The 24,730-nt window shown below is 37.9% G+C and overlaps 1 protein-coding gene and 1 non-coding gene across 8 annotated transcripts in view; one reads left to right on the forward strand and one right to left on the reverse strand.

Moving 5' to 3' along the window:
• ARL6IP6 (ARF like GTPase 6 interacting protein 6) overlaps positions 1 to 24,730 on the forward strand; it is a 68,687-nt gene that overhangs the window by 5,450 nt on the left and 38,507 nt on the right. For 2 of the 7 annotated variants that reach the window (XM_088829447.1, XM_088829449.1), the window contains exons 3-4: positions 4,900 to 5,032; positions 7,884 to 7,956. In XM_088829447.1, the coding sequence (XP_088685573.1) occupies positions 4,900 to 5,032; positions 7,884 to 7,956 (206 nt within the window). The other 5 variants (XM_055398880.2, XM_055398877.2, XM_055398876.2 and 2 more) reach the window with 3 other exon arrangements.
• On the reverse strand, positions 834 to 937 carry LOC129538699 (U6 spliceosomal RNA). Its single transcript, XR_008682256.1, has one exon. It is a non-coding gene; the product is annotated as a U6 spliceosomal RNA (small nuclear RNA).

A 24,730-nucleotide genomic window follows, 5' to 3' on the forward strand; every position in this document is an offset into this window, starting at 1 on the left:
CTGAATTATTTCATGTCATTTATTCTTACTTACGGGACCTTCCACAGAATAAAGAGAAAATTGAGATACATTTTTTTTGTTAGAATAAAGCTTATTTGATCTTGAAATTACCTTATTGGTGCATTGGCCCCTTTTATATATCTAAGATACATTATAAGATTTTAATGACCTTATTTTCCTGTGTCTGGAAACACTTTGTTATTGTACTATGTATTAGAAATCATTTAATATTACTCATCAGTTATCTCAACTATGCTAAAAAGAATAAAATAATTTTGATGGAATCTTCAAGAGCAGAGGTCAGCGAACTGTGGCCCTCAGGCCAAACCTGATCTGCTGTTTTTGTAAATTGAATTTCGTTGTAGCATACCTGTGCCCCATTGTTTTATATATTGATTATGGTTGTTTTTATGCTAAAACATCAGAGTTGAGTAGTTGGGAAAGAGACCTGATGGTGAGTGAAGCTGAGGATATTTAGCATCTGTTTGTTTTCGGGAAAACTATTGTATTCTCAACCAGGTGTCATTTAACAAAGAGAACAAAGGCAAAAACACAAACCATCCCCTTTTGCTAAAATATGTATAATGTTCTTTTTCATCTTTTATGAGACTATGCCTACTAATTTATTTGATACTGTTTGTAAATGGACAAATGCTAATGACAGGTGATTGGAAATGAATGGGGGGAAATCACTGGATTGAGCATTCAAATTGTTTACAGTGAAGATGTTTTACAGATTATGGAGCTAAGTTGGCTAAGTAATATTCCATTGTATACATGTACCATAGCTTCTTTATGCATTCATCTGTCAATGGACATCTAGGTTGCTTCCAAAAAATGTGGAACACTTGATAAATTTGCATGTCATCCTTGCACAGGGGCCATGGTAATCTCTGGATTGTTCCAATTTTAGTATATGTGCTGCCAAAGTGAGCACTCATTGTATTCTTTCTTCAACTTTTGTGTATGTTTGAAATTGTTCATAATAAAAAAGTTTTTTTAAAGTTTCCCTTGTGAATATGATGTTTTAACATGATTGGAAACTGCAAATGGTACTTAAGTTTCATCAGTTTCAGTCAGAATATTCCCTTCCACTCCTTAACCTTTTAATAGGAAAGGGAGTGGAATTCCTACAAGCTGAGTGGCAGATTGACAGAATAGTTGAGTGGAGACCTTTGTCAGTGCAGCTGCCGTACTCCAACTGTGTGTTCAGGTCAGATGGCACTGGTAGGGGAGGAAAGACCCCTTTCCTCTGCTCCCGTACGTGGAAATAAGTTTGAAGACCCATGGCTCTTCAGCTTTTTGATAAAGTTGCACACATTTGCTTACCATTAAAATTGTTGATTAGTTTTATGCATGAGTCCATCAAAGCTTTTATTAGTAGCCAGCTGGTTATATTTTTTACAGCTTATAAAGCTACCTAACTGTTAAAGTTACTTTTGATTTTTAATTTCATAACTTAGTTATATGAGTTATAGTTTCATGAAAAAAATTTCATTAAAGGTTACCATTAATCTACTTGTGTATTTTCAGGTCTTTTTCTATTTGCTTATATGTGTATAATAATCATAATAACTTAAGATATGTGGTTTTATCACAACTGTAGAAAAAATAATTGTAATCATGCATATGCTGCAGCTTCATTAAAATATCTTGGAGTTCATTCTGCATCAGTAAACACAGTTCTGCCTCATTCTTTTTTTATTACTGCATTATATTTCATAGTATTTTAGTTTACTTAAACATTTCAAATGTCAGAAGCTCTAAAACAGGACTTGGAATTTATCAATATGTGGTCACATCTCGTCCTATTGTTTATTTATGATGTGAATACATCTTAGAAAAATGTAACTGATAGCTTAACATTTTTTAATAAGACACCTTTCCCAGTAAAGGAACATGGGAGATTTTTGTTTTGTTTTTCTGTTTGTTTCTGCTTACGTCTCTGACTTCATAAAACTTCTGAAAGTCATCTCATCTCTGTAAGCCTGAAATTGCTAAATAATATTGAAATGTTTACAACATATCATAATCTTTCTTTGCTGGAAGTTTTTTTAGAAACACATAGAACTGCCATCATATTTCTAGGAAAATAACTACACTTTGAAATAAAAATCATATATTTTGAAAAATGATCTCTGCAATTAGATAAGTGAAGATAAAACTCCATTAAAGGGATTAGAATAGGAATTTCCCACCTACTCTCGTATTTGCTTTAGGTGAAACCATTGAGTCCAGGGGGTTACAGTGGATGAAAGAGATTAATTTCCATCTGATGAAAATTAACTGTAAAGAAGAAACAAGGATGTGTGTATTTAAAGACCTGTATCCTTTGACACAGCAGTTGTTCAGAAATTTGTTACAGATATCTTTGTATAACTGTATAAGAATGTTACTTGCAGTTTTGTTTTTAATAGTGAAAAAGTACAATAATAAAATGATTCAGTGGAATTGTGGCTATGTGTACTGGATATGGAAAGTCTCGAAAAGTGTTGTGTGAAAAAGTCCAGGACAGTTTTTCTAGTGAGAATCCCATTTGTGGAAAATGAATTGAGAAAATACATACATGGCATACATTTATATATAACTGGCTCATTCTTGTACATAGCTATCTACATTACCTATCATTTTCACAAAAGATGAACAATAAATTGATTGCTTTTAGAAACGGTAAATTGGAGAAGGAAGACTAACTTTATGTACCTTTTAAAAATTATGTTAACTTGGTAAAATGGGGTTACAAAACATAAGTTATCAAATTTTTAGCTTCAGGATTTTTGTTAAAAAATATAGTTGTGAACTGCCAACTTTTGTGGCTTTTCTTCTTGTTCATACGTGAATTGAGTAATTTCAGAAGCACACACACACTTCTAGACCACAGTATTGCAATGTACTCTTTTAGGCTTATTGTTGTGATGTGACTTTTATCAGGGATGTAACTGTTGATCAGTTCAAAGAGAATGTAAAATAAGTAAGATGCCCAAAATGAGGCAGGCACTTAAATCATAGAATAGTAGTTATTTCTGAAGACTCAAGAATATTTTTGCATTAAATCCGATAAGTGTTCTGTTAAAGCACCTGAGTAAAAAAGCCTGATGGGCTTTAGGGAGCCTCACTTTTTGTTATTGTTGGTTATTTTGTGTCTTTCTCGCTTTTTTCCACCCCAGTCCCCATACAGTCTCTGGGTTGGCAGGAAGGTTGCCCTCAGTCTTTACTCAAGTTCTCTCTGCTCAGTCCCACATTGGGTATGGTTCTGGAGTTTGACTGTGCCAAGATATTGGGATGGGAATATGACCTAGTCCTCAAGACATTTGTCAGATGAGTTACTGCTGAAACATTTTGCATTCTGTTCAGGATGGCCTTTCAGATGCAGCAGCTTCCAAGCCACATGACCGTGTGCTATTTCTATGTCCCACTTACAGCAGAGGCATCTGCAAACTTGGCTCTGGGCCAGTCTGCCAAGATTATGTATACAGCTCCAGTTCCTCTTTGGTGTGTGTGGCTTCTTGATGGCTCCACCAGGAAGCCTCAGCAACACTACCACCTCTCCATATACACATACAAATCCAACCACACACACACACACTTTTCAAAACCAGGACTCTTAATCTGTCGATAAAGCCCTCACTGTCTCCCTGTTCTACACATTTTTTTCTGTATCCTTGCTATCCAAGATATTTTGTCTTTACCCTCTGACTTTTTATATCTGTCCTACTAGTTCCTTAATTTTGCAACATAAAAACCAAAGAGACAGGGCTGTTTCTCCTTTCTTTGCCACATCCTTCTGGGGCAGTTAACACAAAGTTCGTTATCTTTTGAAAAACGGGGTAAGGGAAGGGGGACTATCAGGAGAAAAAAGTCAGGTTCACCTTTCAAAAATACTTTGCCACGGATTTGTTTGTTCCTTCATTGCTTTGAGTTTCTCTTTCAGTAACTCAATATGTTGCTGAGTTTTAAGTAGTTTACAGACAGTCCAGTACACACATTTCTTTCCTACTTCTTGCTAAAATAAAGCTGTATTTAGTTGTGCATTTTGTGCAGCCAGGGAATTTGGAGGCAATATCCTTCAAATTAATTTCTTCTATTAGTCACTCTTTATTCCCCACATTGTTCCATATCTTAACTTTTTCCTCTTACAGCTTGTTGTAGTACTATGCGTTTGACTTGATATGTCTCATAAATTGCAGTTACTGTGTGTCTGAAAATCTAGGATCCCAGCCCATCTATAAATTGGAAAGTAACATTTGTTCATGTACTGAGCAAAGTTAAGGAATTAGATTAGGTTTGTAATGTTTGTAGGAAAGTTATAAAGAGTAGACACACTAATAAAATTAATTCATATGTCAAAAGTTCATGGTTTGGAAAGAAAGGGATCACTTAGTACTAAGTAATAAAAACTAGCAAGATGTGATCACAGAGTTAAATAAAAAATGTCAGGACATTTTAACAGTGAAGTGTTTTGACATTTTCCCCCCAGTTTCAGTTTTATAAAACTGAAGATAAAAGCTTTATTTTTAAGTTGGATTTGTATTCTTTTCCACATAGTAAATTATAATTGAATTAAAATATTCATTGATATGACTTCTGCTGCTGCTGCTAAGTCACTTCAGTCGTGTCCGACTCTGTGCGACCCCATGACAGCAGCCCACCAGGCTTCCCTGTCCCTGGGATTCTCCAGGCAAGAACACTGGAGTGGGTTGCCAGTTCCTTCTCCATGATATGACTTCTAGTTGTGCTTTAATATTTTACACTTCCGTAAGAGATTTTCTCCTAGGCTCATCTCTTTTATCACTTAAATATAATTTAGAAGATCAGAAATATGTATGATCTTCTGAACATGATCTGAGTTAATTTAATTGCTTTGGTGTTATAATTCAAGTTTTCTCTTTCCCCATTAAGGATTCTGGACTCTACTTATAATATCCCTAACTGCTGGATTCTCCTGCTGCAGCTTTTCTTGGACAGTGACTTACTTTGATTCTTTTGAACCAGGAATGTTTCCTCCTACTCCTCTTTCACCTGCCAGGTTCAAGTAAGTATTCCTGTTTCTTTTGTTTTTTTTTCCCCAACCCATTCCAGCTCTGTTGAACATACTAAAATAGAAGCAAGAGGCTGCTTATTTTTGCAATAATATGTTGAAGTCCCAATCTTTATAAAGTACAGCTTGACTCGGTCTTTAGATTGGAGAATATTTTAAACTCTATGTAGATAATGCAGAGGTGTTCTTAAAAATTAAATTCAAAAAATAAGATGTATGAAACTTTGACGGCTATTAATCCTTTTGGGATGAAATTTCATTTGAAACAGTTTATGAAGTCTGAATTAAAAATTCATGCTTGGATAGTTGGACTTAATAATTGGATTGAACTTTTCTTCAGATTTAAATCTGTGTAATAATTAGCAAGCATTTATGGCACCCCCCCCAATTTGTATATCTAGACAATATTAGATTTGTTTTATAGTGGAACATTAAATTTCTTTGGTCTATATTTTCTGTTTCAAAGAGTTTCAGAAAATTTGGTAATCAGACTCGGGTTTTAAATACAATTTTCCAAATGAGAGCATCTAAGACCTCTAGTTTATCCTACAAACTAAGGTTGGAAGAAGTAGGAGAAGAGTATAAAGAGTAGAAAATAAATTCTATTAATGATACATATGTTATCACGAGTATTATACTTGGTACTGTTGTTACTACCAGTTCCTGCCCACCCCATGGGCAATTCATAGAGATCAAATGAAATCTGTTTGAAGGACTCTGTAAATAAGAAGTTTAATACTAATGATAATTACTAATAATCATTGTTATTAATGGTCTTTGTTATTTTTAAATTCATTTTTCTGTCTTATAAATATATCTTTAAAAATTTTGACTTCACTTTAAATGGAATGTGTAAGTTTAATTAAGACATCTTAATAAATCCCTGTCTATATATGTAACATAAATCACATACTTGCCAATAAATTTTGTGTGTGTGTTTTGAGTGGATAATGATTAATTAATAATCTAAATTATATGTAATGGTGCAGTGCCCTCACATAATTTACATGGGTAACATTCAGTTCAAAAGTTAATTTTGCTAGGTATTCAATTCAGTTACTTTCTATTGTTGCTCATTGACATCAACCAGTTAACTTTAATGAGGGTGTGAGTCTAATATAGATGATACAATAAGTCACACACAAAAAAACTTAATTTTATTTATTTTTTTCTTTTACTTATTTATTTCTCACTTCTCCCCTGAATGCTAGTCTTATATTTCCAGGTATGTAGTAGATTTTGCCACCTGGAGTCAGAAAGCACCTGGCACTTAGAATTGTTAAAACTTTTAGTCTAAGACATAAGTATTCACCTACTTATCAAGGCCTGAAACCCTTTTCACTCTATTTAGCCCTTCAACAGGTCCAGTCATTTTTGCCTTTTGAGGTGTTAGTGGAATACTTTGTTTTAGCACCCGTGGTGTTTTTGTCCTGTTTAAAGTCTTGGCTAGGGTACTTGACTCCTTGGAGTCCCCTGCTCCCAGGTTCTCACTCTGATTTGTCCTGTGTATTACAGCCTTTATAAAAACAGATCTTAGTCACAGTTCCCTTGTTTAAAAGTCTTCAGTGGCTTTCTCATTTCTTTCAAAAGCAAGTCAGACTCCCAAGTATAGCCTAACAGTCCTTTCCCAGTGACCCTGCTCTACTTTTCCAACTTTATCTTCAGCTTTTTCTCCAGTGCTCCCTCTCTCATAGCCATTACCAAATTACCCTGAATTCTCTAAACAAACCGTGAACTCTTGGCTTTGCTCTTGCTGTTCTTTCTTCCTGGAATATTTTCTCTCTCAGCTTCACTTCCACTATCACCAGAATTCCTAAGACTCATATGTTAGAAGCTTTTAGAGTTAGAAAAAAGCATTTCAGTGTTCCTTTAAGGATCTGGAATTCTTTTTTTTTTTTTTTTAATTTTTTAAATTAACTTATTTATTTTAATTGGAGGCTAATTACTTTACAATATTGTAGGGGTTTATGCCATACATTGACATGAATCAGCCATGGGTGTACATGTGTCCCCATCCTGAACCCCCCACCCACCTCCCTCCCCATCCCATCCCTCAGGGTCATCCCAGTGCACCAGCCCTGAGCGCCCTGTCTCATGCATCAAACCTGGACTGGCGGTCTCTTTCACATATGGTAATATACATGTTTCAATGCTATTCTCCCAAATCATCCCACCCTCGCCTTCTCCCACAGAGTCCAAAAGAGTGTTCTTTACATCTGTGTCTCTTTTGCTGTCCCGCATATAGGGCCATCATTATTATCTTTCTAAATTCCATATATATGCATTAATACACTGTATTGGTGTTTTTCTTTCTGACTTCTATCACTCTGTGTAATAGGCTCCAGTTTCATCCACTTCATTAGAACTGATTCAAAAGCATTCTTTTCAATAGCTGAGTAATATTCCATTGTGTTTATGCAGCACATCTTTCTTATCCGTCTGTCTGTCGATGGACATCTAGGTTGCTTCCATGTCCTGGCTATTGTAAACAGTGCTGCGATGAACATTGGAGTACACGTGTCTCTTTCAATTCTGGTTTCCTCGGTGTGTATGCCCAGCAGTGCGATTGCTGGGTCGTATGGCAGTTCTATTTCCAGTTTTTTAAGGAATCTCCACACTGTTCTCCATAGTGGCTGTACTAGTTTGCATTCCCACCAACAGTGTAAGAGGGTTCCCTTTTCTCCACACCCTCTCCAGCATTTATTGCATGTAGACTTTTGGATAGCAGCCATTCTGACTGGCATGAAATGGTACCTCATTGTGGTTTTGATTAAGCATGGACTTTAAAACCAGAGCAGCTAAAATCGAATCACAGCTCTGCTCCTTATTATATGTTCGACTCTAGGAAAGAGACCACATGTCTCCAGGCTTTGTTTTCTTCATCTACCACATGGAGAAAACTAGACCTGCCTCATAAGGTAATATAGAAATTAAGTTCTAAAGGCATTTAACCCATTTCCTAAAATTTATCTTTGCATTTTTTATTAGACTAGAACCAGTAGTGATGGACCTCAGTTTTTAGTGTCTTTATTAATCATTCAAATATGAGATAGTGTCAGTTCAGAGACTTACATATTGCTAAGTAGAGAGAAGTTTATTTTACATAGGTGTGTGTCTGAGTTGCTCATTCTTGTCTGATTCTTTGCGATCCCATGGACTGTAGTTCCCCAGGTTCCTTTGTCCATGGAATTTTTCCGGGCAAGAATACTGGAGTGGATTGCCATTCCCTTCTCCAGAAGATCTTCCCAAACCAGGGATTGAACCTGAGTCTCCTGCATTGCAGGCAGATTCTTTACTGTCTGAGTCACCCAAAATTGGGAAGTCCAATTTTATATATGATAAATCACCTATTAGCTCATTGGAGTCAAACTGTAATTTTAATTGATCCATATATACTAAATAGAAATACAGTACAAAAAGACGTAATAAATACAGTGGCATTTGATCACAGATTAACGGAAACCACAGACGCAAAAAAAGTATATAATATAGTGATAATTGATAGTTGTTTCGTAGTGAAAACCCTGCCCTCTGGTGTTTGAAGCAAATAATGCAATTACTAGCAGAATATAAGTACATTCTCTTTGTCACCAGCAGAGTGAGTGCTTGTACAGGGAAACAACTGCCTTTTGAGAAAGTTAAAATCTTCAGACTTTATTTTCTGAGAAATCAGATTGATGCATTTTATTATTTTTCAACATCACACTTTTATAGAAATATGTTTATAACAGGTTATGTATATTTTATTTAAAATAAACTGATGTTAATATAAATGTTTCCTCTGATTACATAAAGAACAGGTTCTTTGTTAAAAATTCAAAAGACAAAAAGAAAAATAATGGAAAAACTCTTAATTAGAGAAAATGACTGATAACATTTTAATGTGTATCTTTCCATAGCATTTTTTAAAAGTTAAAATTGGGATCATAGTATAGATATTTGTAATCCATTTTTAATTTAAATTTTGTTACATTTTCTATTCAATATTTCTTTGAGATTTCAATGTTTTAAATATATTTTAAAGACCAATCATCCTGTATATATATTTTTTAAGGAAAATCTAATATAAATGATAGCTAGATTCTAAGATAATTTATTAAACAGGGGTCTCCTTAACTAATTAAAAAGTAAAGAAAGGCACGATAATTGAGACATAAAACAAAGAGAATTTTCTCTTTATTTTTTTAAGATTATTATTAAAAATATTCCATATTTCTAAGTCCATCATGAGTATCAAGAATGAAGAGAATAAAATAATCAAGTCTAATTGGTTTTTTACAAAAAGCAGTCATTTGCTCTCCTTTGCAGATTTAAACCCAAGGGCATTTTTTTAAACTAATTAGTAGAGTGGGAAAAAAATTTGAGAAGCCCATATTTACTATGGCTATCAATTAGTTGTACTTCCTTAGAAACATAAACTCCTTGAGGAGAGAAAATAATAATCTTTATTGTTATGTAGTAAATTTTAGATGAGATGTTTAATGAAATCACAGTTTGGATCAATAATTAATTAGAGGAGTTGAGATAAGAAATAAAACCTTTGTACTCATAAAAATTTTTTTTATATTTACACTTTCATGTTTGTTAGGTATTATCTTAGTTCAGGCTGCTATAAAAAAGTACCGTAAACTGGGTGGCTTATGCATGTGCATGTGTTAGTCATTCAGTCATGTCCGACTCTGTGCAACCCGATGGACTGTAGCCCATCAGTTTCCTCTGTCCATGGACTTCATCACGCAAGAATACTGGAGTGGATTGTCATGCCCTTCTCCGGGGGATCTTCCTGACCCAGGGATCAAACCCCGGTCTCCTGTGTTGCAGGCAGATTCTTTACCATCTAAGCCCCTAGGAAGCCTCATGAACAACAGAAATTATTTCCCACAGTTCTGGAGACTGTAATTCTAAGATCAAAGTGCCAGCATGGTCAATTTCTAGTGAGGTCCCATCCTTCTCATTGTATCCTCACAGGGCAGAGAACAGAGAGAGGATGCAAGCTCTCTTGTGACTCTTATAAGAGCACTTATCCCACATCCGTTTCATGAGGTCTTAACTCTCATGACTCCCATCCAATCCTAATTACCTCCAAAGGCCCCACTTTCTAATAAGGTCAGTTGGAGGGTAAGGTTTTGACATGAATTGGGTGGTAAGGAAATGGACATGTAGTCCGTAACAGATATAGCTGAGAAACTTTCATTTTTACATACGTACAGACCTTTAGAAAAGTGAAAGTTGCTCAGTCGTGTCTGACTCTTTGCGACCCCATGGTTCATGGAATTCTCCAGGCCAGAATATTGGAGTGAGTAGCTGTTACCTTCTTCAGGGGATCTGCCCAACCCCGGGATTAAACCCAGGTCTCTTGCATTGCAGGCGGATTCTTTACCAGCTGAGCCACAAGAGAAGACCTTTAGGAAATAAGATGGTTAAAGAACTTTACAAGGTGTATTTTTAGTCAGCTACTTAATGGGCTTCAAAGGCTTTTTTTTTTTGGCCACTCATTCAGGCATGCAAAATCTTAGTTTCCCTACTGGGGCTCAGACCCATGCTCCCTGCGGTGGAAGTACGGAATCTTAACCACTGGACTGCCAGGAAAAACCCCCAGAGACATATTTTTAAGAAAGATGGTTGTCAGGCTGACTTTGCAAACCTTACTGGGTTAGAAGGTATACTGCATTGTCAAATATATAAACTTCTTGATAAGGAAGCAGTCACTTTCTTTGCAGAAAAGGAAATTTAGGTCAGTTGCACTCTTAAATTATTTTCTTAGTTTCTGAAAAATCTGAAGAGCTAGAGGCAGAGGCAGTAACTTTAGATTCCCTGGGGTGTCTGTTTCGGCATTGCCCATTTATCCCTACTTTATAATTCATTATCCTATTCTTCTATCCTATTTAATCAACATCTTTAGTTCACTATTGATTCAGTTTTCCCTGTTCACTCATTGGGTTTTGTTAGTGATTTCCAAGCAGGCAAATTTAACAGTGTGCTGCTGCTGCTTCTGCTGCTAAGTCACTTCAGTTGTGTCTGACTTTCTGTGACCCCATAGAAGGCAGCCCACCAGGCTCCTCCATTCCTGGGATTCTCCAGACAAGAATACTAGAGTGGGCTGCCATTTCCTCCTCCAGTGCATGCATGCGTGCTAAGTCGCTTCAGTTGTGCCCAACTCTGTAGTTAATATTTCACATAATGGTAATCTGCTTTAATTATAGTTTTCAGGAGTTAATGCATTTAAGTATATGACCACCCAGGTAAAGATACTACAGTCAGAGAGAGAATCCAAAGCCTAAAAGAGTCTTGGGGTTCTTTCCAGGCTGAGCTGGTGGCAGCACGAAAACTTATTTAAGTCCTCCTGAATGGGGAGGAAGATAGGTATGGACAGGAGATGTGTACTTGAGTTGTTAAAAAGTACAACTTTTAAACATATTCTAGGATCGCTGTGGATGTCTTCAGTTCAGTCGCTCAGTCGTGACCGACTCTTTGCGACCCCATGAATCACAGCACGCCAGGCCTCCCTGTCCATCACCAGCTCCCAGAGTTCACTCAAACTCATGTCCATCGAGTTGGTGATGCCATCCAGCCATCTCACTCTTTGTCGTCCCCTTCTCCTCCCACCCCCAATCTTTCCCAGCATCAGAGTCTTTTCCAGTGGGTCAACTCGTCACATGAGGTGGCCAAAGTATTGGAGTTTCACTTTAGTATCAGTCCCTCCAATGAACACCCAGGATTGATCTCCTTTAGAATGAACGGGTTGGATCTCCTTGCAGTCCAAGGGACTCTCAAGAGTCTTCTCCAGCACCACAGTTCAAAAGCATCAATTCTTCGGCGATCAGCTTTCTTCACAGTTCAACTCTAACATCCATACATGACCACTGGAAAACCATAGCCTTGACTAGATGGACCTTTGTTGGCAAAGTAATGTCTCTGCTTTTTAATATACTATCAAGGTTGGTCATAACTTTCCTTCCAAGCAGTAAGCATCTTCTCATTTCATGGCTGCAATCAGCATCCACAGTGATTTTGGAGCCCAAAAAATAAAGTCTAACATTGTTTCCACATCTATTTCCCATGAAGTGATGGGACCAGATGCCATGATCTTTGTTTTCTGAATGTTGAGCTTCAAGGCAACCTTTTCACTCTCCTCTTTCACTTTCATCAAGAGGCTTTTGAGTTCCTCTTCACTCTCTGCCATAAGGGTGGTATCATCTGCATATCTGAGGTTATTGATATTTCTCCTGGCAATCTTGATTCCAGCTTGTGCTTCTTCCAGCCCAGCGTTCCTCATGATGTACTCTGCATAGAAATTAAATAAGCAGGGTGACAATATACAACCTTGATGTACTCCCTTTCCTATTTGGAACCAGTCTGTTGTTCCATGTCCAGTTCTGACTGTTGCTTCCTGACCTGCATACAGGTTTCTTACGAGGCAGGTCAGGTGGTCTGGTATTCCCATCTCTTTCAGAATTTTCCACAGTTTATTGTGATCCACACAGTCAGAGGCTTTGGCATAATCAATGAAGCAGAAATAGATGTTTTTCTGGAACTCTCTTGCTTTCTCCATGATCCAGCGGATGTTGGCAATTTGATCTCTGGTGCCTCTGCCTTTTCTAAAACCTGCTTGAACATCTGGGAGTTCACGGTTCACATATTGCTGAAGCCTGGCTCGGAGAATTTTGAGCAGGACTTTACTAGCGTGTGAGATGAGTGCAATTGTGCAGTAGTTTGAGCATTCTTTGGCATTGCCTTTCTTTGGGATTGGAATGAAGACTGACCTTTTCCAGTGCTGTGGCCATCGCTGAGTTTTCCAAATTTGCTGGCATATTGAGTGCAGCACTTTTTCAGCATCATCTTTCAAGATTTGAAATAGTTCAACTGGAATTCCATCACCTCCACTAGCTTTGTTTGTAGTGATGCTTTCTAAGGCCCACTTGACTTCACATTCCAAGATGTCTGGCTCTAGGTCAGTGATCACCCCATCGTGATTATCTTGGTCGTGAAGATCTTTTTTGTACAGTTCTTCTGTGTATTCTTGCCACCTCTTCTTAATGTCTTCTACTTCTGTTAGGTCCATACCATTTTTGTCCTTTATCGAGCCCATCTTTGCATGAAATGTTCCCTTGGAATCTCTAATTTTCTTGAAGAGATCTCTTGTTTTTCCTATTCTGTTGTTTTCCTCTGTTTCTTTGCATTGATCGCTGAGGAAGGCTTTCTTATCTCTCCTTGCTATTCTTTGGAACTCTGCATTCAGATGCTTATATCTTTCCTTTTCTCCTTTGCTTTTCGCTTCTCTTCTTTTCACAGCTATTTGTAAGGCCTCCTCAGACAGCCATTTTGCTTTTTTGCATTTCTTTTCCATGGGGATGGTCATGGTCCCCGTCTCTTGTACAATGTCATGGACCTCCGTCCATAGTTCATCAGGCACTCTGTCTATCAGATCTAATCCCTTAAATCTATTTCTCACTTCCACTGTATAATCATAAGGGATTTGATTTAGGTCATATCCAAATGGTCTAGTGGTTTTCCCTACTTTCTTCAATTTAAGTCTGAATTTGGCAATAAGGAGTTCATGATCTGAGCCACAGTCAGCTCCTGGTCTTGTTTTTGCTAACTGTATACAGCTTCTCCATCTTTGGCTGCAAAGAATATAATCAATCTGATTTCGGTGTTGACCATCTGGTGATGTCCATGTGTAGAGTCTTCTCTTGTGTTGTTGAAAAAGGGTGTTTGCTATGACCAGTGCATTCTCTTGGCAAAACTCTATTAGCCTTTGCCCTGCTTCATTCTCTGCTCCGAGGCCAAATTTGCCTGTTACTCCAGGTGTTTCTTGACTTCCTACTTTTGCATTCCAGTCCCCTATAATGAAAAGGACATCTTTTTTGGGTGTTAGTTCTAAAAGGTGTTGTAGGTCTTCATAGAACCATTCAACTTCGGCTTCTTCAGCATTACTGGTTGGGGGATAGGCTTGGATTACTGTAATATTGAATGGTTTGCCTTGGAAATGAACAGAAATCATTCTGTCATTTTTAAGATTGCATCCAAGTACTGCATTTCGTACTCTTTTGTTGACCATGATGGCTACTCCATTTCTTTTTAGGGATTCCTGCCCACAGTAGTAGATATAATGGTCATCTGAGTTAAATTCACCCATTCCCGTCCATTTTAATTCACTGATTCCTAGAATGTCGACGTTCACTCTTGCCATCTCCTGTTTGACCACTTCCAATTTGCCTTGATTCATGGACCTAACATTCCAGGTTCCTATGCAATATTGCTCTTTACAGCATTGGACCTTGCTTCTATCACCAGTCTCATCTGCAACTGGGTATTGGTTTTGCTTTGGCTCCATCCCTTCATTCCTTCTGGAGTTATTTCTCCATTGATTTCCATTAGCATGCTGGGCACCCTCCCACCTGGGGAATTCCTCATTCAGTATCCTATCATTTTGCCTTTTGATACTGTTCATGGGGTTCTCAAGGCAAGTATACTGAAGTGGTTTGCCATTCCCTTCTCCAGTGGACCACATTCAGCTGTGGTCCATGTGATCACAGACTTGTAGACAGTGACTCCAGTCATGAAATTAGAAGATGCTGGGGCTTCCCTGGTGGCTCAGAGGTTAAAGCGTCTGCCTCCAATGCGGGAGACCCGGGTTTGATCCCTGGGTCGGGAAGATCCCCTGGAGAAGGAAACTGTAACCCACTCCAGTATTCTTGCCTGGAGAATCCCGTGGACGGAGAAGCCTGGTAGGCTACAGTCCACGGGGTTGCATAGAGTTGGACACAACTGAGCGACGGAACGGACAGATACGGATACCCCTTGGCAGGAAAGCTATGATGAACCTAGACAGTATATTAAAAAGCAGAGACATTACTTTGTTGACAAAGGTATGTACTGTCAGAGCTATGGTTTTTTCAGTAGTCATGTATGGATGTGAGAGTTGGACCATAAAGAAGGCTGAGCACCAAAGAATTGACGCTTCTCAATTGTGGTGCTGCAGAAGACTCTTGAGAGTCTCTTGGACTGCAAGGAATTCAACCCAGTCTATCCTTAAGGAAATCAACCCTGAATATTAATAGGAAGGACTGATGCTGAAGCTCCAATACTTTGGCCACCTGATGTGAACAGCCAGTTCATTAGAAAAGACCCTGATGCTAGAAAAGACTGAAAGCAAAAGAGTAAGTAAGTGAAAGTCACTCAGTCATGTCTGACTCTTTGCGACTGTCCATGGAATTCTCCAAGCCAGAATACTGGAGTGGGTAGCCTTTTCCTTCTCCAGGGGATCTTCCCAACCCAGGGATGGAACCCATGTCTCCTGCATTGCAGGCGGATTCTTTACTGGCTTAGCCACAAGGGAAGCGCAAGAGTACTGGGGTGGGTAGTTTATTCCTTCTCCAGCAGATCTTCCCAACCCAGGAATTGAACCAAGTCTCCTGCATTGCAGGTGGATAAGGTTTCCCTATGAGGGAAGCAGAAGAAGGGGGTGGCAGAAGATGAGATGCTTAAAGAGCATCACTGACTCAATGGATGTAAATCTGAGCAAACTCCGGGAGATAGTGAAGAACAGGGGAGCCTGGCCTGCTACAGTTCATGAAGTTGCAAAGAGTTAGACATGACTTAATGAACTACAGCACCACTCCACAGAGTATGGGCCATCTCAGAACGTGAGAGAGCCTCAAAATACGGTGTGGTTATTTTTTATGGGCTGGGTAATTTCATAGGCTAATGAGTGGGAGGATTATCCCAATTAATTTGGGGAAGGGGCAGCAACTTCAGGATTAGGCCACCACCTACTTCTTGACCTTTTATGGTTAGCCTCATGGGACTGTCATGGGGCTGGTGGGTGCATCATTTAGATACTGAGGTATTACAGGGAGCATGTGATGAGGTTCATTCTTCTGCCATCTTGGACCTCGTTGGTTCTAACCAGTTTTTGTCATGTCTATGGCCATATCATTGTTTTAAAGGTTGTTCCCTTCCCCCTCCCTTTTGTTTCATTTGTACTTTAGATGGCTCTCAAATGGTTACATTTGTGCATTTCCTAAAATGTTAAAATATATAGAATTTGATTGGCAATCTATACTGAATATACAAACTACTGTCTTACTGGTGCTGTTGGTTTTTTTGTCTGGATCACTAAGTTATCCACCTTTCTGCTTCTTCCAACCACAGTTAATATTTGTGAACATTAGGACACTCAGTTTCAACAAACACATGCCTTTAATTCAATTTAAACATTTCTATACAGCCTTGTTTTTTTTGTTTTTATTGTGTTGCAATGGTATTTGGTATTTGCAGAGTAAATTAGAAGTAAGAAAGAAAAGTGAACAGTTGATTTTCATTTGAATTGCTTTTTGGTAAACTGTCTTTGGTAACTTTTACAGAATGAAAATTAACACATCTCATGTGTTATTTCCTGTGTAATGTTCTGGATGTAGTCAGATGCTGAAATATTTAAATCTCCATTATATTTGTATGTGAAAGGGTTTTCTCCGAGTTCTTGTTCTTAATACTGGGGCCGTTATTTTTCTTACAGGTTAAGATATAGTACAAACAAAATAGTAAAGTCATAATAAAAATGAGGTTATGGGTTCTTGATCAGTAATATAAGTCTTGAAGATCAAGACAAGTAGGTGATTTAGTATTTAAATTATAAGTTTCTTTTCCAAGCACACAAGATTTAACATTGAACACAATAAATTGATAGTGTGACTCTTTTATACAGACTTTGGAGAGTTGCCGCTTTGTGAGATCAGATATTCTTTATTGCCATGGACTAATGAAACAGATGTCAGATGGCTAATTGCAGTTGGAGAGAAGCTACTGACAAAGAGATAGATCAAGAACTTGGCCTTGCTATTTGAGTATCATGAAATTTCATTATCTATCATTTCATTATTCATTATCTTCATTCTGGGGACTGTTTGGAGCCATCGGTTGTAAAGCTGTCACTATTAATGAATATATTGATGGCGTTACACAGAGGCTTCTTGAAGGGTTAAAATATATACATGTCTTATATATTCCATTAAAATTCTGAATGGAGACTTAAATTTATGTAACAAAATCCTGTAAGAAATCATATTAAATATTCTTGGTTTCTTTGTCACTTTCATAAAGTAATATAGCTGCTATTTGCTTTGCACCTGTTTGCTGTGGCTTTTGCTTACACAAGTTTACAATGTGTTATGTATAGGTTGCTAAATAGACACGGTGTCCATATGCACAGAATAGCATGGATAAGAAATACCTAAGAGATAGCACTTGGTAATGTTGTACTTGGAACCCTTTATATGTGTTCAACAATCTTCATAAATTATGAGTCAGCCTGGTATGTTATAAAGAGCTTATAAGTCAGGAAGCAACTTCCAAATCCTGGCTACACAATATACTACTCAGAAGAACTTTTGAGCAAGTCAGTTGGTATCTCTGAACCTTAATTTCCTCCTCTCCAGAATGGGATTAAAAGCAGTGATATCTACACTCATAGGCAATAAATATGTTTACTAGGTAAAGCAACAGATACATCAGATGATAAATCTGATATAGTCCCAGAGCTTTTCTTCCTTTCCTTAATTCAAGCTGGATGTCTGACTGTGGCCTACCACTGGTTGCAAATTATCTCTTCTTGAGTAATTGTTATTTATCTTTAGATTTTTATCCTTTACATTTTCCCCCTTTCTATTCTTTTGATAATAATATGCTCTTTCTTGTATTAAATAATGCTAATAGTACATGGTAGTGGTTTTTAAACCTTGTTCTTGGCAAAACAAATTGTCAGCAAAACATGGTGTTATTTTTAAACTGACTTATGAAATCTAAAGTCTTGGAAATCCCATTTTTTTTGGTACTGTTTGGCCTAACTTTAACAAATAAGGACTTTGGCTAACTAAGGACAGTATCCAGGACAGATAGATGTCCTTAGCCATTTTTGTACCTCGATACACTGATGAATAAAATTAACATGTTTAGTTCAGTTTGCAACCAAGTAAACTGCTATATGGCTTTCCTGCTGGCTCAGTGGTAAAGAATCTGCTAATAATGTAGGAGACGCAGGTTCAGTCCCTAGGTCGAGAAGATCCCTGGAGAGGAAATGGCAACCTGGCACCTCATTCCAGTATTCTTCCCTGGGAAATCCCATGAACAGAGGAACCATGTGGACTACAATTCATGGGGTCGCAAAAGAGTGGGACAGGACTTAACAGTTAAACAGTAACAACAGATTGCTATATATATAAGTAAACTAGACTGTTAGTATGCAGTTTCATCCAACCAGATATACATTTATTTCTCTTTAATTTTCAGGAAACTGTAATATGAGAAATAAATGCACACATTTTAATTCCATGTTAAAGAACTCTGCTCATTGTTAGGATCTTTCAGTGCCTGTATTTTATTATGTTAGTTAATATCACACAAGCAAAACATAGGTTGTGATTCAATTAAAATTTCGAGTTGGTAAAATTCTAGATGAGGCATAGATTTAAAGATCCAGAAGTGATTAAAGAGATCATAATAAACGGATCATAAGGACTAGAGAAGCCGGCAGTATAGCTGGGAAACTAAGGAAAAAGGAAATCCTTTTTAAAAAATGAGGAACTGCTTAAAGTTGAAATTTTGAAATCTATTATAACATAGTCTACCGTTGTGTAGATTGATAAATCAACTTGCTTCATTAAAATGGTGGCTATTTTATAACTGATACTTACTCATAATGCACATCATTAGCCTAATTACCAGGCTAATGACGCAGTGAAGTAAATCCTCAAAATGGCTACTCTGTCCATGGGATTCTCCAGGCTAGAATACTGGAGTGGGTTGCCATGCCCTCTTTTCGGGAGATCTTTCTGACCCAGGGATCGAACATGCCTCTTACATTCCCTGCACTGGCAGACAGGTTCTTTACCACTAGCACCACCTCAGAAGCCCATGTATTTTTAAGAATGATGCATTATAGCTCAATATAATGTGTGTGTGTGTGTGTATATATATACACATTTATATTTTTTTCTCACCTTTCATCTTTTAAGTAAATGTTTTTTGAGATAATCCTTAGCTCAGGATTATTGTGAAACCTTGAAGTCAGTGCACAGTCATATTTCTAATGCTTTTATATTTTAATAGCATTTCTATTTCAAATAGTAATTGAAAAATTTATTTGCTAGGACAGTGATTGATTTAAAATTTCCCTTTATTGATTTTTTTATGACTATAGAATTAATACATGTAGCACAGAATTCTGCAAAATCTTATGTTGAATAATGCTGAATTACAGACTGCAGATTATATCTCAGATTTTAAATAAAACTATACATATGTAAATATTTCTGTTTTTATACAAGTATAATCATTAGACATATTTTTTAATAATTATTTCTGTAATTTGTAATCTTGATTACTAAAACCATATGATTCTAGACATGCATATGTGTGTATATGGTGTGGTGTATGCACTTGAAATCCATCACTTCACCCAAATATAACTACCTTTAGTTCATTTCAGTTCAGTTGCTCAGTCATGTCCCACTCTGCGACCCCATGGACTGCAGCACACCAGGCCTCCCTGTCATCACCAACTCCCACAGTTTACTCATACTCAGGTCCATTGAGCTGGTGATGCCATCCAACCATCTCATCCTCTATCACCCCCTTATCCTCTCTCCTTCAGTATTTCCCAGCATCAGGGTCTTTTCAAATGAGTAGCTCTTCGCATCAGGTGGCCAAAGTATTGGAGTTTCAGCTTCAACATCACTCTTTCCAATGAACATTCAGGACTGATCTCCTTTAGGATGGACTGGTTGTATCTCCTTGCAGTCTAAGGGACTCTGAAGAGTCTTCTCCAGCAACACAGTTCAAAAGCATCAATTCTCTGGTGCTCAGCTTTCTTAGTCCAACTCTCACATCCATACATGACTATTGGAAAAACCATAGCCTTGACTAGACGGACCTTTGTTGGCAAAGTAATGCCTCTGCTTTTTAATATGCTGTCTAGGTTGGTCATAACTTTGCTTCCAAGGAGTAAGCGTCTTTTAATTTCATGGCTGCAATCAGCATCCGCAGTGATTTTGGAGCCCAAAAAAATAAAGTCTGACACTGTTTCCACTGTTTCTTCCTCTATTTGCCAAGAAGTGATGGGACCAGATGCCATGATCTGAGTTTTCTGAATGTTGAGCTTTAAGCCAACTTTTTCACTCTCCTCTTTCACTTTCATCAAGAGGCTCTTTACTTCTTCACTTTCTGCCATAAGAGTGGTGTCATCTGTATATCTAAGATTATTGATATTTCTCCCGATAGTCTTGATTCCAGCTTGTGCTTCATCCAGCCCAGCAATTCTCATGATGTAATTTGCATATAAGTTAAATAAGCAGGGTGACAGTATACAGCTTTGACGTACTCCTTTTCCTATTTGGAACCAGTCTGTTGTTCCATGTCCAATTTGAACTGTTGCTTCCTGACCTGCATACAGGTTTCTCAAGAGGCAGGTCAGGTGGTCTGGTATTCCCATCTCTTTCAGAATTTTCCACAGTTTGTTGTGATCCATACAGTCAAAGGCTTTGGCATAGTCAATAAAGCAGAAATAGATGTTTTTCTGGAACTCTCTTGCTTTTTCGATGATCCAGTGGATGTTGTCAGTTTGGTCTCTGGTTCCTCTGCCTTTTCTAAATCCAGCTTGAACATCTGGAAGTTCACGGTTCATGTACTGTTGAAGCCTGGCTTAGAGAATTTTGAGCATCACTTTGCTAGCATGTGAGATGAGTGCTATTGTGCGGCAGTTTGAACATTCTTTGGCATTGCCTTTCTTTGGGATTGGAATGAAAACTGACCTTTTTCAGTCCTGTGGGCACTGCCAAGTTTTCCAAATTTGCTGGCATATGAGTACAGCACTTTCACAGCATCATCTTTTAGGATTTGAAATAGCTTAACTGGAATTCCATCATCTCCACTAGGTTTGTTCATAGTGATGCTTCCTAAGGCCCATTTGACTTCACAATCCAGGATGTCTGGTTCTAGGTGAGTGATCACACCATCGTGATTATCTTGGTCGTGAAGATCTTTTTTGTACAGTTCTTCTGTGTATTCTTGCCACCTCTTCTTAATATCTTCTGTTTCTGTTAGGTCCATACCATTTCTGTCCTTTATTGTGCCCATCTTTGCATGAAGTGTTCCCTTGGTGTATCTAATTTTCTTGAGGGGTTAGACTTATAATCTGGTAAACTAGCTAATATGATCCTTTTAGTCTTATTCTCTGGCACTTCATTCTAAAAATATTTTGCTGTATTTATTCCTGACAGATTACTTTGAAATGTATTTTTTTAAAAGGCTAAAGAAATACAAATGTATATATGCATACACAGTTGTACAATGCATCCAATGTGTAGCCACTGTCTTAGCAATGTAAATATACACAAAAACAAGAGAGGGACAAATGGGAGGATTTTGTTTTTTTAACTTCTGCATAGTTTCTTACCTGATTTCTTATTTGAGTTATCTGTCCTATAACATTCTAAAGAAGTCAAAATCTGTTTTAGGAACATAATGATACAGTGAAACAAATATGTTTTATCATTGTTCAACTTTATGTATTTTTTTGTTTAAAACTATAATAACTTTGAAGCTTTCAAGTGGAAAGCAATTAGGATAGATTTTTGAAGTGGGACAGATTTCAGAAGTGATAATCTCCTAGGAAATCTCTTTGCTAATTTATATATTTCCAAATAGTAATAGTATTTACTTTGAGGTTTTTAAAGTCACTAGAGGTTCTGGCTGAAGAAAAGTTTTGATTCAGTATGTCGGGGTACATTCTGAAATTCTGAATTTGTAAGGAATTCCCAGGCAAGGCTAATATAATGCTAATCTGTGGATTATACTTTGAATAGGAAGGCTTTAGGACAAAAGTTGGCAAACTTTTTCTGTAAAGGACCAAGTGGTATTTTGGCTTTGTGGGCCATGTGGTCCCTGTCACAACTCTTCAACTCTGCCACTGTAGCCAACGCAGCCAACGACAGTACATAAAGGAATGAGTGAGACTATGTTCCAATAAAAAGAAACAGGTGGCAGGACAGGTGTGTCCTAGTTTGCTAAGCCTTTCTTAGAGGACCACTCTGAAAGTAGACATTGCTTATAAAGTTTCTAAAGATCTAAGAAATGTATATGTATATCCACACACATATATGTTTATAAGAGCAAGTGGGCTTGTCTGTTCAGCTTAGTTTTATAGTTGTCAGGATATGACACACTTTTTTAAAAATTCCATTTTACATTAATTTCTAATAATTACTTCCCCATGGACAGAATACTGGAGTGAGTCGCCTTTCCCTTTTCCAGGAGGTCTTCCCAACTCAGGGATCGAACCCAGGTCTCCCGTATTGCAGGTGGATTCTTTCCAACTGAGCTGCAAGGGAAGCCTATAATAATTCCTTCACACTTAAATGGTACATGCGTTTACTTTTACTGAACATCTAAGTTTTAGTGAATAAATGATGATAAAGTAGTGATAAAGGGTCCCACACGCTGGTAAAGTCATGCTCAAAATTCTCCAAGCCAGGCTTCAGCAGTACGTGAACCGTGAACTTCCAGATGTTCAAGCTGGTTTCAGAAAAGGCACAGGAACCAGAGATCGAATTGCCAACATCCGCTGGATCATGGAAAAAGCAAGAGTTCCAGAAAGACATCTATTTCTGCTTCATTGACTATGCCAAAGCCTTTGACTGTGTGGATCACAACAAACTGTGGAAAATTCTGAAAGAGATGGGAATACCAGACCACCTGACCTGCCTCTTGAGAAACCTGTGTGTAGGTCAGGAAGCAGCAGTTCGAACTGGACATGGAACAACAGACTGGTTCCAAATAGGAAAAGGAGTACGTCAAGGTTGTATATTGTCACCCTGCTTATTTAACTTATGCAGAGTACATCATGAGGAACACTGGGCTGGAAGAAGCACAAGCTGGAATCAAGATTGCTGGGAGAAATATCAATAACCTCAGATATGCAGATGACACCACCCTTATGGCAGAAAGTGAAGAGGAACTCAGAAGCCTCTTGATGAAAGTGAAATAGGAGAGTGAAAAAGTTGGCTTGAAGCTCAACATTCAGAAAACAAAGATCATGGCATCTGGTCCCATCACTTCATGGGAAATAGATGGGGAAACAGTGGAAACAGTGTCAGACTTTATTTTTGGGGGCTCCAAAATCACTGCAGATGGTGATTGCAGCCATGAAATTTAAAGACGCTTTCTCCTTGGAAGGAAAGTTATGACCAACCTAGATAGCATATTAAAAAGAGACATTCCTTTGCCAACCAAGGTCGTCTAGTCAAGGCTATGGTTTTTCTAGTGGTCATGTATGATGTGAGAGAGAGTTGGACTGTGAAGCAAGCTGATCGCCGAAGAATTGATGCTTTTAACTGTGGTGCTAGAGAAGACTCTTGAGAGTCCCTTGGACTGCAAGGAGATCCAACCAGTCCGTTCTAAAGGAGATCAGTCCTGGGTGTTCATTGGAAGGACTGATGCTAAAGCTAAAACTCCAGTACTTTGGCCACCTCATGTAAAGAGTTGACTCATTGGAAAAGACTGATTCTGGGAGGGATTGGGGGTGGGAGGAGATGGGGACGACAGAGAATGAGATGGCAGGATGGCATCACCGACTCAATGACATGAGTTTGAGTGAACTCTGTGAGTTGGTGATGGACAGGGAGGCCTGGTGTGCTGTGATTCATGGGGTCGCAAAGAGTCGGACACAACTGAGCGACTGAAGTGAACTGAACTGAAAGGCCATTTGAACAAGCAAGAAAGCTTACAGCTTGAGAATGTTTAAAATTATAACAAAGTAAGACAGTTATTGGAGAAGGAAATGATATCCCACTCCAGTATTCTTGCCTGGTAAATCCTATGGACAGAGCAGCCTGACAAGATATAGTCCATGGGGTCACAAAGAGTCGGACATGACTGAGCAAACACACACACTAAAACACAAGACAGTTATAAAAGTCTATTGTATTAATTACTTCTTTTAGATTGTGAGTCCACAAGTTTCTTTCTTTCCAAGTACAGTAAGTGTTTTACAGGATTAAGAAATAAACTAGGAGAAATAAGTTATTGGCAAGACAAATAATTATAATAGAAACTTTAAAATGGAAAGCCAAAGTAAATACATCAAAACTTGGTCACAGTTGTTAGGAACTATAAGTAAAACTAGCTTCCTTTTACCAGGCCTTGTACAGAGAAGGAAGGATGAAGTGCCTGCCCTGAAAAATTGTAAAGTTATAGAGGTAAAAGGAAGGTCAGGTAGGATAGAGCCTGCAGCAAAGCTAGCAAAACGTTGCAACAGCAGCAGACCTCAAATCCATTCTAAAATGGGTCAAGTGCTGTGGTATTCCATATAGAAAGGATGAAGATACTAAGAGATGAGTCATCCAAACTAAGATCTGAATAACTAGAGTTCACAACCTTCATATTCTGAACTAGAATCTTACTAGCTAGTACTATCCATCCATGCCTGGAGAATCCCATGGACAGAAGAGCCTGGTGGGCTACAGTCCATAGGGTTGCACAGTCAGACACAACTGAAGTGATTAGCAGGACATCCATCCATCCATCCTACATCCCTGTCCCATTTTTTTTCTGTGTCTGTTCCACATATTCACTTTGCATTTTAGTTTTCAGTGGACCTCACTTCCAGTTTTCATGAAAGGTCATCATGAGGGAACT

The sequence above is a fragment of the Moschus berezovskii genome, chromosome 2 (genome assembly GCF_049115385.1).
Source record: "Moschus berezovskii isolate FMDL1 chromosome 2, NW_MosBer_1.0, whole genome shotgun sequence".
NCBI lineage: Eukaryota > Metazoa > Chordata > Mammalia > Artiodactyla > Moschidae > Moschus > Moschus berezovskii.